Here is a 14,696-nt window from a genome sequence, read left to right on the forward strand (position 1 = left end):
CAGTCCCATTTTAAGCTGGCACTATTTACAATGACACCTGCTGAAATTTGCTCACCCTGATACACAAACATATTGTATTAAGAAGCCAGTAGAGCTGTAGAGATGGCAGTTAAAAAGCAAAAGTGGCTTTACTTTTTTTTGGCGGGGGGGGGGGGGGGTTTCTTAGAAGCAGCGAAACTAAGCCCTCATTGTTATGCAGGTGCTGGCCAATCACCTAATCTGCTACCGTCCTAACTGCTGAACCGTGGGTAAAGCTGATATGCCTGTATCGATTCTACAACCTGTCGCACACCCCAGAAGAGGGTTCGCCGACGACTGGTGAGGACAAAGGAAAGTTTCTGTCAAAGTTCAGAAGAGAGCAACTGCGCGGGGAGCAGTTTCAGATCATATTTAACCCCATTCGCGAAAGAAGTCAACCCTCCTCATGCTCTTCGGTCGCCTCTGGGCAAAGGAAATGCGAGAGGGAAGTTTCTCTACAGGACATCTGCCGCCTTGTCCCCGAGACGCGCGAGGTCCGCAGCGCCATCAGTCGAAGGCTCGGTCTCTGCCGGTCTCGCTCCACCCCAGAGTGAGCCTACTCCGGCGTGCGGCGGAGGACGAGCGAACTCCGCGGGCGCGCGCGCCGGCTCCCGGGCTGACCCTGCGCCGGGCCGCTTCTCCACTCCCGTCACTCCCAAGTCGGCCTGGGAACCCAGCTTTGGAGGCCTCACCGCCGTGGCCGAGTGGGCCGCGAGGAGTCCGCCTCCACTTCCCCACGCGCCGGCGCCATGGAGACGGTCACGAGTCGCCGGCGGCTCCTGCACCCACCAATGGGAGCGCACGTCGCAGAGAGACGCGGACGTCGCTCTTCCAAGATGGCGGCGCGTCCGTCGCGAGTAGCCGGGCCGGGGGGAAGCCAGCGAAGCCGAGTAAAGCCGCCGCCCGGGAGAGGACTGAAGGAGCTGTTTCGGCCGTTGGCGGCGGCTCGGGCAGTTTTCGCTGCTGCTACGGCTGTTGCCATGCGGCGAGGCTAGGGAGGAGCTCACTTCCCCGGGGTGTAATAATGTTAACAGAGGTAAGCGGCGACGGCGGCCAGTGTTTACCTGTGAAATGGGGAAGGGGCCGGCGCCAGCTCTTCCGAGAACATCATTTCTCCCGCCCGAGGGCCTGACCTTCCGTAGCGGGCCCCGGGGCCCGAGGAGCAGCGGGGATCCTACAAGTGCCCCCTGAATAGGAGCTGTGCTGACTCAACAGAGTCCCACCACCTCCGGCTGCTGTGCCTCTTCTTTCGCAGTTGCCACTTGCCCGTCTCCCGTGGCACTGGTCACCCTCCTGCTGTCGCTACCTCCTAACTCATCGCTTCCTTCGTGGTGTCCCCTTACACTCTGCTCTCTGGCAGCGTTGGTCTTTCTGCGTTGCTCCTGGTTCCTGTTCCCCTACGGTTTGCCCGATATCTCCCTGGCCTCCAGGGCCCTCCACCTCCAAGCTCGGTCAGCATCCTGGGATTGTCACTTGGCCAGGCCGGTTTTTACCCACCCCCTACTTTGCCTACTTCGTGAAGTGGACCTTCTTTCTCAAGCGACACTAGAATAGCCCAGTTATATCACCGCCTCCCCACCCCCGTCACCTTTTTAAATCGTAGGAATCAGAAGTTCAGTTTAGCATCTACACTCTTGATTTTCTTAAGGCTCCCTTGGTACCCTTTGTGGAACAGTTTTGGTTTTTTTTTTTAAACTTGGACCTGAAATGGAAGTAGGGCACCTATGACTAGCCAATCAGTTTCCCTTTTCTAGTGCCTCATGTCCATTGCAAAAAGCAGACTTTTTGAAGAAGTAGAGTTTGCCTTTACTAGCAATACTTTAAGGGGAAGAACTAAATTGGTCTCATTAGATACTTGACCCACAAGTTATGTGGGTTAACACAGTTATGTGTAGTGGTATATGCTGGTGTAGGCGTCATTGAAGATAAATTCTGCAGCTTGTGGATTTGAGGAAATGTCTTAGAAGCTACTGGCTTGAAGTCCTTTGAAGGTTCGGATGTCAGCTGTCAGGGACTAGTTTGGGCATCTTTGTGGGCTGAGTTAAGGATAGGAAACAATTTTAATGGGCGGCGGGAAGTATTCCTACCTGGGCCAAAAGGAAATAAAAACGTTTGTAGATGAGTGGCTTTTGTTGTGTTAAAATGTGATGAAAAAGGATTTACTTGCGTTTCCAATTTGATAAACTCTCAGGAAGTCACACTTTGGTATTTGCACTTGATCAGTGAGCAGAGCCTGGAATATGATGTATCTGGTAAATACTTACTGGTTGATTTTAATTCATGAACTTCTTATTTCTAGTAGTTTGTAGTTCACTTAGTATTTCTAAATTCCACATTTTTGTTTTCATTCTTGGAGTTTAATTCTTGGAGATTAGGATACATCATAAGTTTCTATTGTCATTAGCAGTATTAGGTTAAAAAAAGAGATCTAGGTAGCAGAAATTCTATTTTTACCTTCAGTGTGGTATTTTGGTGAGAATAATTAGCCTTATAATAAGCTTCAGTGGTGTCTTTAATGTATGATATTTTATGACATGATCTTCTGATGAAACTTGGCTTAGGTTAGCATGTTTTAAAGAGTTGTAATGCTATCACATGAGCTCAGTGTCTGCTAGTAAATTGCTAGTGTCTTGATTTGGAAGGACTGTACCTTCTAAGCTTCTGTATTGTAAAATTATTTCGTGTTTCAGTGAAATGCTTTAAACAGTGCGTCATTGATGCTAGTAAGATGTACTGTAGTACTTTGTGTGTGTTTATTGGCGCACAGCTTGTAAGTGGCTGAGCCAGGTTTCCCACCTTGGCAGTCCCTGCCAAGTCCATTCTGTTAACTACTACATTGGATTCCCTTCCTGAAGGACGGCCCAGATTAAATGGTACTTGTATTTTATCTTGGTTTTTAGTAGTCATTTTACAGATTAGAAAACTGAAGCTCAGAGACTGGTCCAAGGTCAACATTTATTAGTGGCAAATGCGAAACTCGAATCCCATCTGACTTAGTACAGAATTCTGACTGTATAGCTTTCAGTGAGTAATTTTCAGCTCTCTCAATAGATTTTATAATATACTAGTTTCTTGTCCACAATTTCAGTAGGTAAACTGAGAATTATACTTGAGAAAGACTTTTTGCTTTACCTTAGCCTTCTGTTTTTAAGGCTCAGAAATAGTCCTATTTTGAAGTATATTAGATATAAAATTTTACTCAATATTTGTTACTAAAAAATTAGTAGTATGGGACTCTGTTTTTACTGCTTCTCTTCCTTCTAGCACAGATCAGGAGATATTAGGGGAAGTGATTTAATTCATGTTAGATCTTAACATATATAATGATGAGCTACGTTACAAAAGAATGTCTTGTTCAGCAAGGAGACCCTGTGCTCAGAAAGTGGTGAATTGTACTGTCTGCTTCGTTCTTTGACATCTCAGCATTGAGGTAGAAGATACTGTCCTCAATAGCCAGACGAGAAGACTGAGAGTTAAAATAGTTTGCTTAAAGTTATATAACAGGTGGTGGAACTAGGAGTCACACCTAGGTCCTTTTATTCCACATGGTGTGCGGTTTTTGTGGCTCAGTATGGAATGTATCATTAATTTTCTTTTGTAGCTGAAAATAATCAGTAGACTATTTTTAGGTATAAGTTTTTTTTTTTTTTTCGAACCAGGATGAGGATGCCAAGTGTATAGATACATAATAGTAACAGTAGTGATAAACATATGAAACTTCAGTTTTGCGTTTTGTCAAAATAGATCTTTGAAGCCTTTTCAGAAATGAGAAACTATGCAAGTGATCAATTAAGGGCCATCTTATGTTAAAGGAAAAATTACCTAGTTTAGCAAATTAGTATGTATGTTGAACTTTGAAACCTGTGATGATTAGTGTTGAATTGAAAGTACAGCCCCAGTAGGTCCTCTTGCTTTTTTTTTTTCCCCCCCTAAAGGGCAGTTAACATAGTTTTCGATTTAAACTTTTTGGCTTCAATTTGTATTATTTTCATTCTCAATACAAATGAAATATTTAGAAGACTTGCTAGCCATATCTGTGTGTCTTTAGCATTTTCCACATAGGCATGACAGATTTGTTTTAAATGTCTAGTTAATCTTTTTCCCCTTATACTGTCTTTGCCCCTGTTAGGACTTCTTACTCTTAATGTTACTCCTGTTTGTCATAGTATACTTGAAAATTATTTGTTTAATACCTATTCACCCTCCATTCCTCTGTTTTAAAAAGAAAGTATAAATTTGCATATATCAGAATTTGGGTATGGGGTGTTTACTTGAGGATTTGTTTCAATTAATCTGAATTTTCACAACATTAGAATATAATGAAATATATTAGGATATAAAGAAGTATTTATCAATGAATTTTTATTAAACATATTTTTAAACTTTTTTCAAAAACTATTAGGGTGATGATTCTGAGCATTTACTATTATAGACGACTAAAAGTATAGGAGATGTAGGAAAATATGTTGAATTTAAACCAGAGCTGTGGTATACTCTGGAGGTTATTTTTTGTATAACAACCAGTTACCAGCCTGTTGACATTTGTCTTGTGCTTTTAAAAACAATGGAGTAAAACATTGTAGCTGTTTAAGCTTAATAGTTTGGGTTGTGGGCAAATGTGAGGTGTTAGTAAATGTTAAATAAAAATGGTTTATATTTGTGTTAAGTTACTGCCACCCAGATTTATTGTTTTTTATATCTTAACACTAATTGTTGATTTTGTGGTTAACAAATAGGACACAGACGGGAAAAGGCGCACTTTGTAGCACTTTTGCAAGTCGCAGGTTAATAGTTGTTAAGAGAATAAAATTTTGTGTTTCAAATACATTTTGAAGGTATTTGCACAAAGGATGTTAATAGGTTTGTTCTTTTGAGATTTTTCATAGCTTTTGATAGGTGATTTGCTCTCAAAGGTGATAGAATTTACATTATATCGCAAAGTTGTTTAACCATGTGATGGGTAATTTTATTTGTCAGTTTAACTGGCCATGGGGTGCCCAGATTAAACAGTATTTCTGGGTGTGTCTCTTAGGGTGTATATGGAGGAGGATGAGATTAGCATGTGAATCACTGGACTTTTCTTTAGTAGATTGCTCTACCTGTTATGGGTGGGCACTCTCTAATCCCTGGAGGGCCTGAATAAAACTGCCGGTGGAGGAATTTGCCCCTTTTCCCCCCCTGCCTTACTGCTAGAGCTGGAACATGACACCTCATTTTATCTTCTCCCTTGGACTGGGATTTATATCATTGGTCCCCTGGTTCTCAGGCCTTTGGACTGAATTACCACTAGTTTTCCTGGGTCTCTGGCTTTCAGATGGCAGATTGTGGGACTTCTCAGCCCCCATAATCATGTGAACCAGCCCTTCATAATAAACCTCCTTAAAAAAACTATGTTTCTTATTGGTTCTGTTTCTCTGGAGAACTCTAATACAGAAACAGAGTTTATTTTGTGTCTCTCTGGAAAATCCTGAGATGTGATGAGTTGTGAAGCAAGGAAGGATTTTGGGGGGCTTTTTTAAAAAACACTCTTGCCCATAATGTTTAATATAAAATTATGACTTGCTTTTTGTTAGTATATTTGTTAAGGGAAATATTCTTGGGATGCGTTAGTCTTTAATGAGCTCTTTTTTAAATGATTAATGGTACTGTAAAGGCTTTTAATCAGAACAAGAATCATAGCTCCATTGGCATTTAAAGGATGTTGAAAAGTAGGAAAGAGATTTTATAGAGAATGGAAGGACATCACTGTCTAGGATGAGGCTGGCTGGTAACTGTACACACAACATTGTTTAGAATCTTTTGTTGATAAGCCGACTTGAATATTGCCAACCATTTCTCAACAATTTTAAAGGGGTGGGGCACCTGGCTGGCTCAGTTGGTAAAATGTGTGACTTTGGATCTCAGGATTGTTGAGTTTAAGCCCGATGTTGGGTGTAGAGATCACTTAAAAATAATATCCTAAAAAAAAAAAAAAAAAGAATTTTAAAAGGCCTTTGATTTATTTTTTTCCCCTTTTGATTCCAGATTTTCCGAGTTTATAAATTATATTCATAAATATTTTCATTATGTTTTATTAATCTAGCACACGTATACCCCTTGTTCATCAATCCTGATCAGCAGGTTGCTAGCTAGTTGATAGAATTTCAAGCAGAAGCAAATATATGTGTCAGTTTAGTTATGCCCTACAACTTTATATTAAACATGTCTTCCATTCAGTATTTTGAAATATTAAAATAGAGGTTTTAGTTTTTCGTAACTATCCTTGGGAGTCCTAGATAGGGAGATATCAGTGTATATGACTCTGGTGTTTGGATGGATTGTTCCTAAGTTTGTTGGCCAGTTTTCCATAGACATTGATAAAATATTTTCTTAACTAATCTGTATGTTTATGGTTAAAAGTGTTATATTGGGCACCTACGTGGCTCAGTCGGGTAAGCATCTGCCTTCGGCTCAGGTCAGGATCCCAGAGTCAGTCCAGTCCCCAGGGCTCCCTGCTCAGTGGGGAGTCTGCTTCTCTGCCCCTCCCCTGGCTCATGCTTGCTTGCTCTCAATCTCTCTCTGTCAAATAAATAAATAAATAAATAAATAAATAAATAAATAAATAAAATCTTAAAAAAAAGTATTATATTATTTGCTACAAGTTTATGAAATTATTTTATTTGGGGAAATATGGAATTAAATTTGGGAGAAGAACTAAGAAATAAGTAGAAATGTTTGTAGTTTTAAAGATTAAAGGTAGGGATGCCTGGGTGGCTCAGTCCCTTAAGTATCTGCTTCAACTCAGGTCATGATCCCAGGGTCCTGGGGTCAGTCACGTTGGGCTCCCTGCTCAGTAGGGAGCCTGCTTCTCTTTGCCATCGCTCTCCCCTTGCTTGTGTGCACTCTCTCTCTCTGACAACAAATAAAATCTTAAAAAAAAAAGATTAAAGGTATTGGTTTTATGTCATAAGGCCCCTGGAAAATGTATTTGCTTTTCATCTCTTTATGTAGTAATTGCCAGCATATATATATAGCTTTTCGCAGATTATATAGGGTGTTTTATGTATTAATCTAGTCTTGTTAGATGTGCTCATGCTTACTTCGTTTAGTCTCATTTCTAGTGTAACTGTGGAATGAAGAGAAATCTCTTTAAAGGGAGAAGAAAAGGGGTGTAAGATTTGCTTCAGGTAGAATCAACCAAGCCGTGTTAGTTGAGTAATGATGGAAAAGGAAGGAGCATGAGCTTTTGGAAGAGGAAGAAAATAGGTTCTATCATGGGGAAGTTTTCAGTGCTGGTCACTCATTTGGTGGTGAAGCTAAGTGACTTGATGGCATTCCCTGAGTGAGGTTCCCAGGGTATGGCTTTTTAAATATGTTTTGAAAATTTGTGGTTTTTCAGACCATTAAGTGCCCTCTCTACTGATGGTAATCTAAAATTGACTTTCTATCTCAGGTTTAGTTTTGATACTACAACACTTTAAATATTTGGGAGGAGAGGGAACTTTGAATTAAAGCAAGTGGACAGCTTTTAAACTATTTTACCATTAACAAAAGGGGTTAAAATTGAGTGAATAAATAGCCTGGACTCTTGGTGGTGATTCATCCTCACGTCTATCAATAAATTACACCTACAACAGTAGTGAAGCAAGACAGATAACCTATATGTTAAGTAGTATAGGGATGAGTCCCAACTTCACTTATTTATGATGTGACATTAGGGAAGTGGTTTGAAATTTCTGAGTCTTGGTTTCCTTCTTTATAAAATTGGATAATAATAGCACTTCCTAGCTGCTCTCATATTGTTGTGAAGATCAGATAAAATGATAGAGAGTACAGCTCTGTAAATTGTCAGTCATTATACAAATATTAGTGGTTAATACATCAGGGTTTTTTTCTGTATGCCTTGCACTGGTATGGAACCCAAGTCCTAGGCTCCATCTAGCTTTATGGCTCATTGGCTTCTTAGCGGGTGGATGAATGGATCTCTGGAGAAAGAGAGTGCCCCCTGGCTATTGGTGCAGTTATAGGGGAGGCACAGAAGAGATTAAAAGAAGTGAAAGAAAAAAAAATAAAGAGTAGACTGAGAGCATGTCTTGCAAACTAATAATGAGGTTAGTTTCCTCTGTAGTCGGTAAACTGAGTCCAAAGGATTTTTGAAAGAGAAGTTCCAAAAAATATTTAGAAAATTTCAAGGTTACTTATTTGAGGGTTAGCAGTCATTTCTACATATTCTCAAATATTTGTGGGAAAAGAAATCTTTTAATCAACCCTGATCAATTCTTGAAAGGAAAAGCTGTTGTTTAGGGTAATTTTTGTAAAGCTTTGGTTATAACTTGTACTAGAGATTAATTTTTGCGGTTTAATTTGTTCACCGAACAAATACACCTGCTGTGTGGTAGGCACATGAGAAGCTCTGGTGCTCGAATGGTGAGTCAGATCTGAAACCTGCCCTCAGAAAATTCACTCTCAGAGCTCAGTTTGTGCCAGTTCGGCAATCATTCCGCTGAAGCCTTGAGGTCTTTTGTCAAAATAAAACAGATAACATAATTAAAGGATGAAAAATTAAGCAGAAGAAAAGGTTGGAATATGTAATTAGAAGGTAATTACTTGCATTAGCTTTATAACTCCAGGTAAAACTACCAGTTTGGATGAGATGGCAGCTCTAAAATGAGTTTCTCCTTGCTATTGAAGAGTCAACCCATCTCTCCCATCCGTATTTGCTCCAGGCTAATTCATAATAAATGAAAAATAAAAGAATCAAGAGGTAAAAAAAAAAAAAAAAATCTGAATTTGTCACGTTCTTTGTTGTTCTTTCCTGAAAAGACTCCTTAAAGCTCCTTAAGGGATTACCTTTGTCTACTGAAGGATCCAGCGGAATTCCATTACCCTGATGAAAGTAATGCTTAATCTCCACCCTCATCTATTATATATTCATTTATATGTTTATTTTGTGTTTCTTCCCTACTGAATGTAAACTCCTGAAGATGGGGCTCACGGTTGTGTTCCCAGTACCTGGAATAGAGCTTAACATCTAGTGTCCTCACTAAATATCTGTTGGGGGAATGAATGTTAAATATTCTTTTCAGTAAGATTAAGGTAAATGTGAAAAATAATTAAGACAAAAATTGTCTGCCATAAATTTATGCTATCATATTAATTACCTTTCAAGGATTGGTTACTATCAGTGTTCATTAGATATTTTTTAATAGGACACTGTGGTTGAATATTGTGTTTGGGATCACAAAAATCAAAGAAGTTTGACCAAAAAAAAGTTGAACACCAAGCTTTTCTTTAGAATGTATTTCTGTCTTAATTTTTCTTACAGGTAAAAATTGGTTAGAGTGATCTTATTTTCATATGACCGATTACAAATGCAAGAACAACTTAGATTTTATCTTGTATCTCTTAATACTTGATTTTTATTATGATTTTATGTGTACTACTTAAAATGTGTATTCCTGAACTAGATAAAGCTTTGTTTCAAACAGTACAATAATGCTGATTTTTGTGGTGTTTTGTTGAGTGTTTCGCAGTTTGTATAACCTTTAATATTATCTTGAAAGTTTGCAAGTATGAGTAAAAATTTGGTCATGGATTTCAAAAAGTTATTTGTGGGGTACATTTTCAGGGAGGGCAGCTGCTGCCATAATCTCTTGATTGAAAAGCCTCTCAGTGTCATTGTTAGAGACAGAACATTGTTAGATCATTTCAGCCACCTGCAATTCCATTATAAATTCAGAAATGATATGTATCAGAAAAGTTCAATGAAACAGTTCTATGTTCCGCTGTGAAAATTAAACTGGTTTATGATCTTTAAGTTAGTACCAGACACTTCATATACATCAACTGGAATAATTTACTGCTGTTGGTGTATTGCACTATTTTTCCCAATTTCCTGAGGAACCTTTTTATTCTGATGCATCTGTGAAATCCCCAGGGCGAGTCCTGCTTTTGCTTTTCACTGGAGCTCTGCATGATTGGAGAGTCCTTGGATGTTACTGTGCTTAAACCTGAATTGGTTTTGCTCCTGAAACCCTGCAGCTATTTTTAGCCTGGCTATAGTTTCGCCCTCTAGAGATAGTGTATGATTCTTTGTATTGTGACTTTTAAGGCTAGGGTTGTGTGACAGCACGCATTTGTGGAGAATGGCTTTTGGATTCACCATCATTTGAGGCTTGGAAATGATAAAACTGATTGAAGCTGTGCAGTGTTAATGGAAGAGTTAAATATGAAATAAAATTTCATTTTATTTTAGTTATTACATAAATTTTGGGAAGTGATTGGTCTGATTTTAAGATATGTGTTATCCAGTGTTTCTTTAAGTCATAATATTGTACTTTAGATTTGTTCTTGATGTCTCTTCTCGAGTTTATTTGAGATGGCATATTTTTCTCAGGGTATTTAATCAGACTGCAGTTATTAATATAATCAGCTATTTTTATACCTGATGTTAATTACTAACATCTGACACATTTTCTTGAGTAGCACCTAAGTGCTCAACACTTAAACCTTTGGAATAGTCTAATCCTGGTAAAAGTTAGCAGAGTAAAAGAAAATGGGGTAGGGGGAAGTTGGAGGTAGCTTGAAAGGTATAACAGCAAAGAGGAAAAAAACCCTGAAATAACGTATTTTACAGAGTGGGTGTGTTGATTACTAAAAATTTTAGAAAAATCAACTAGGCTTGAGAGTATTTTATAATTTATTAAAAATGTGTTTTATGAACTAAAGCTCAGAAAATTAATGTCTGATAACTTAGAATATTCAATCAAGTAATATGCACTAATGCAAAATTTAGTGTGATTATCTTTGTACTGGGGCAAAGAATGTTAATCATCCTTTTTTCTATCTATAAATCTTTATGTACGTGCATATATGTATTTTCTAATCACAAATTGAACATTCTAATTTCTGAAGAGTGTTTGCTGATGGTTAAGATCGATGGCTGGTGTCAGATTATTTGGATTTGAATCAAAGTTTTGTCACTTTAGAGCATTTGATTTTGGAAAGTTATTAACCTTTTTGAACCTTTGTTTTCTCATCTGCATGACTGTAAATTAATGGTACTTATGCCATAGTGTTGTTACAAAGTAAGTGAAATGACACATTAAATACTGTGAATAATGTTTCCCACTGTAACACTCAGTGAATACTAAGTTTTATTATTATTTGTTCAGATGTAGATAGCAAGTAGTTTATTTTCATAACTTAGAATTTAGTGTTTGAAGTTGTTTTCTGTTCTTTGTCTCATAGTGGAGGTTTTAAAATGTTAAATTAAACAAAGAAGTCCTCTTTGACCCAGATGATCTAATTCTTCCCTTTCTGTTTCAGTTTTTACTAACTTTCTGATTTATGTGTTACATTGAGAGCTAGATTTAGACTGAATTTTGGGAGGAAATCGAGAGGTGATACCTGTATAATATGAACTGGTCATAACTAGAACTTTTGACTAACCAATATATCTCTTCTGTATTCAAGCTTTTACTGTAGATGAGTGAAAGGAAAAAGTTGTAGTACAATTTCATATTGTGTTTTAAAAATGGCAGTGTTGTATCGTTTTCTATAATGGGAAGTACTGTGATTCTTGTCAGTTTGATAAAGTTTTATGTAAAGTTGCTTTGAATTTATGTTAGCTCTTCTGTTGGATTGTTCCTTTTATAGGGAATAGGCAAGGAATGTAAAAATCCTTTGTTTAAAAAATATGATTGGTATTAGTATTGTGCAGCGACTTAAGAAAAGGACTGAGGGGTATGTTATTAGGAGTAAAATTTGTACTTACAAGTCTTAATATGGATGTTAAGCATATAAATTATTTCAATCCCTTCATACAATAGCTACCTATCTGCATTCATGCAGTGATAAAATAAACTGTTATACACAAGGAAGGGGGTGTTCCTGTTTTAAAAACATTTTACTTAGCTGGAGATTATGCCATCAGAGTCCTTTGTGGGTGAATCTATATCTGTCTTTATTTTCCTTTCTATACTTATTTTTTCCTTCTTGTCCGTGATGCTTTGTGGATGTGGTGGTGATTTTCCCTTGCCTCTTTTATTATTCTCCTCTCTGGAAGCTTGCAACTTGCTCTCTCAGGGCTTTTCCCCCAACCTTTACCCTTTCCTCCCTCTTGCACATAAATTAAACAGGCCACGATAGAGTATTTAACTTTCATTTTTAACTTACACACCATGAACGCGTATGAAAATATTTTTCCATTGTTAATTTAAGAGGTAAACAAGTAAAACAGTATATATATATATATATATATATATATATATATATATATTTATTTATTTTAAAACAATACAGTGCAGTATAATTTTTTTTTATGATGGTATGCCTCTTGTCTGAATTTATCCTGATTAAAAAGACTTAACGAGGGTGCCTGGGTGGCTTAGTCGTTGGGTGTCTGCCTTTGGTCCAGGGCGTGATCCCCACATTCTGGAATTGAGCCCCGCATTGGGCTCCTGCCTTTGGTCCAGGGCGTGATCCCCACATTCTGGAATTGAGCCCCGCATTGGGCTCTTCTGCTGGGAGCCTGCTTCTTTCTCTCCCACTCCCCCCTGCTTGTGTTCCCTCATTCGCTGGCTGTCTCTCTCTCTGTAAAATGAATAAATAAAATCTTAAAAAAAAAAACGACTTATGATCTCTGAGTTAATGAACACTGTTGAGCTTTGTTTTTTTTTTATTGTGAATTGAAAGGATCTTGTAGTACTTTCAGGGTCATTGTTCTGATATTGAGTTGTTACTGTACAGCCGTCAGGAATGTGAAGGAAATTTATGTGTATCTGTGCTAACTCTAGAACATACCCTAAAAGTTACCTGAATACTATTACTTACAAAATCTACATCAGATTTTTAAAGAGTACCAAGGGATTTAAGATGTTAGTGTCTTAGTTACTTCAGGTTTTTCTGATAAATTGAATTTTTGAATCTCAGTAAGCCACTTTTATTTGATTATTCAGATATTGTGTGTAGAATCTTGCCCATCCTCTCCCCACTTCCTTTTTAAAAAGTCTACTTGAGCGTCAGTATAAAATAATGGTTCAAAACGTGCTTGAATTTTAAACCAAGCTCAGTTCGTGCCCCAATTATATGACTTAGCTGTTTCCTCATCTGTAGAATAAGTTAGTAATATAACTTTTGTCAGAGTAGTTGTGACAATGAAATATATTTAACTGGTTAGCAAAGGTCCTAGCCAATACTAAGCGCTTAGTAAATGGTGACTCCTACGGTTGTTTTAGAGGAATCTCCTTTTCATAAGGAAAAAAGGTAGGAGATTGGTGATAGTTCATTGCTAGGCTTTGCATGGAAGATCTAAGTCTCTCTACTGTGATAGGCTTGTGTTGTTTTGATTTAACCTTGGATGATATATGATGGGGAAAAGCAAAAGTTGAGTTTGAATATGGAAACTTTCATTCTTGTATTGTTATAGTCATGTGTGAATGAGGGAGAAGAGGGGCCATTTATGAATATGGCCTGTTTTGTCTTGCCTTTGCACCCCTAAACTGCTGTGGTAAAAGTTTTGTGAACTTTAGGAACACTTTTATAAATGGAAATCTTTTCAGGTGTATTAATTAAATTCATTCTTTATAATTCACTTTTGTTAAAGGCACTTAATATGAATTGCCATGGTACTAAGCTTATTTTTCAGTATGAGGTAATGAGAGAATGATCTTGATTTTTTTTTAAAGATTTATTTTTATTTTTATTTTTATTTTTATTGATTGTGCGAGAGCCAGGGGTTGGGCAGAGGGAGAGAGAGTAGGATCCAGGCTGAGCAGGATAGGGCTCCATCTCTTCACTGTGAGATCATGACCTGAGCCGAAATCAAGAGTTGGAGGCTCTACGGACTGAGCCACCCAGGGACCCAGAGAATGGTCTTGATGTTTGAGGATCTTTATGTAGTATAATGTGGCCCAAATAGGGTAGGTAGATAGTAGACCAATTGTTGGGTTAGACGCCAAGTGCAATACTGTATTATATTAGAACAATACATTTTAGTTTAGTTTAGTGTTATAGTGACAGGATCTAAAGAGAACAAGGTATTTATATAATAGGAAGAAAATTACTGAGAAACCTGAGCATTCAAGATCTTTATTTTTTTTTTTTGATGTTTTCTTTCTGGTCTTAATTAATTAGTTAATTAAAGAATATCGTAGAATAATGCCCTCTTCCCATTAAAACATTTCCATCATTGTTTCAAGAAATGTAATGAATTAAAACACTCTCCATTATTCAGAAAAACATTTTTAAAATAAACTGTAGAAATATAAAAAAATATATAAAATATATAATTTAAATCAATTTTTTAAAGTGCAATTTTTCAAACATACAGAAACCTTGAAAAACATTGCCTTTAACACCCATGTACCAAGTACCTGTATTGTTAACATTTTGTTATATTTGCTTTATTTCTGACTCTCTTTGTGTTATTTTTGTTGTTACTGTAGCTGAATCATTTTAAAGTAAATTGCACATATTATGTCACTTTTCAGAATACTCTCATAATCTCCCAAGAGTACGGATTTTTTTTTTTGGCTTTTTAAGTTTTTATTTTAATTCCAGTATAGTTAGTATACAGTGTTATATCAGTTTTAGATGTACAATATGGTGATTCAGCAATTCCATACATTACCTGGTGTTCATCACTACAAGTGCACTCCTTAAGCCCCTTCACCTATTGAACCCATCTCCCCACCCAC

At 37.5% G+C, this 14,696-nt stretch overlaps 1 protein-coding gene across 3 annotated transcripts in view; it reads left to right on the plus strand.

Annotated features, from left to right (window-relative positions):
* Positions 1 to 232: 232 nt before the first annotated feature.
* Positions 233 to 14,696, plus strand: part of SNX13 (sorting nexin 13) — a 128,035-nt gene continuing 113,571 nt past the window's right edge. The window contains exon 1 of one of the 3 annotated variants that reach the window (XM_045793094.2): positions 233 to 1,054. In XM_045793094.2, coding sequence (XP_045649050.2) covers positions 425 to 1,054 — 630 coding nt within the window. In that variant the 5' untranslated portion in view covers positions 233 to 424. The remainder of the gene's footprint in view (positions 1,055 to 14,696) is intronic. The other 2 variants (XM_045793093.2, XM_045793092.2) reach the window with 2 other exon arrangements.

The sequence above is a fragment of the Ursus americanus genome, chromosome 3, assembly GCF_024610735.1.
Source record: "Ursus americanus isolate L20-20 chromosome 3, mUrsAme1.1.p, whole genome shotgun sequence".
In the NCBI taxonomy this organism is placed as follows: domain Eukaryota; kingdom Metazoa; phylum Chordata; class Mammalia; order Carnivora; family Ursidae; genus Ursus; species Ursus americanus.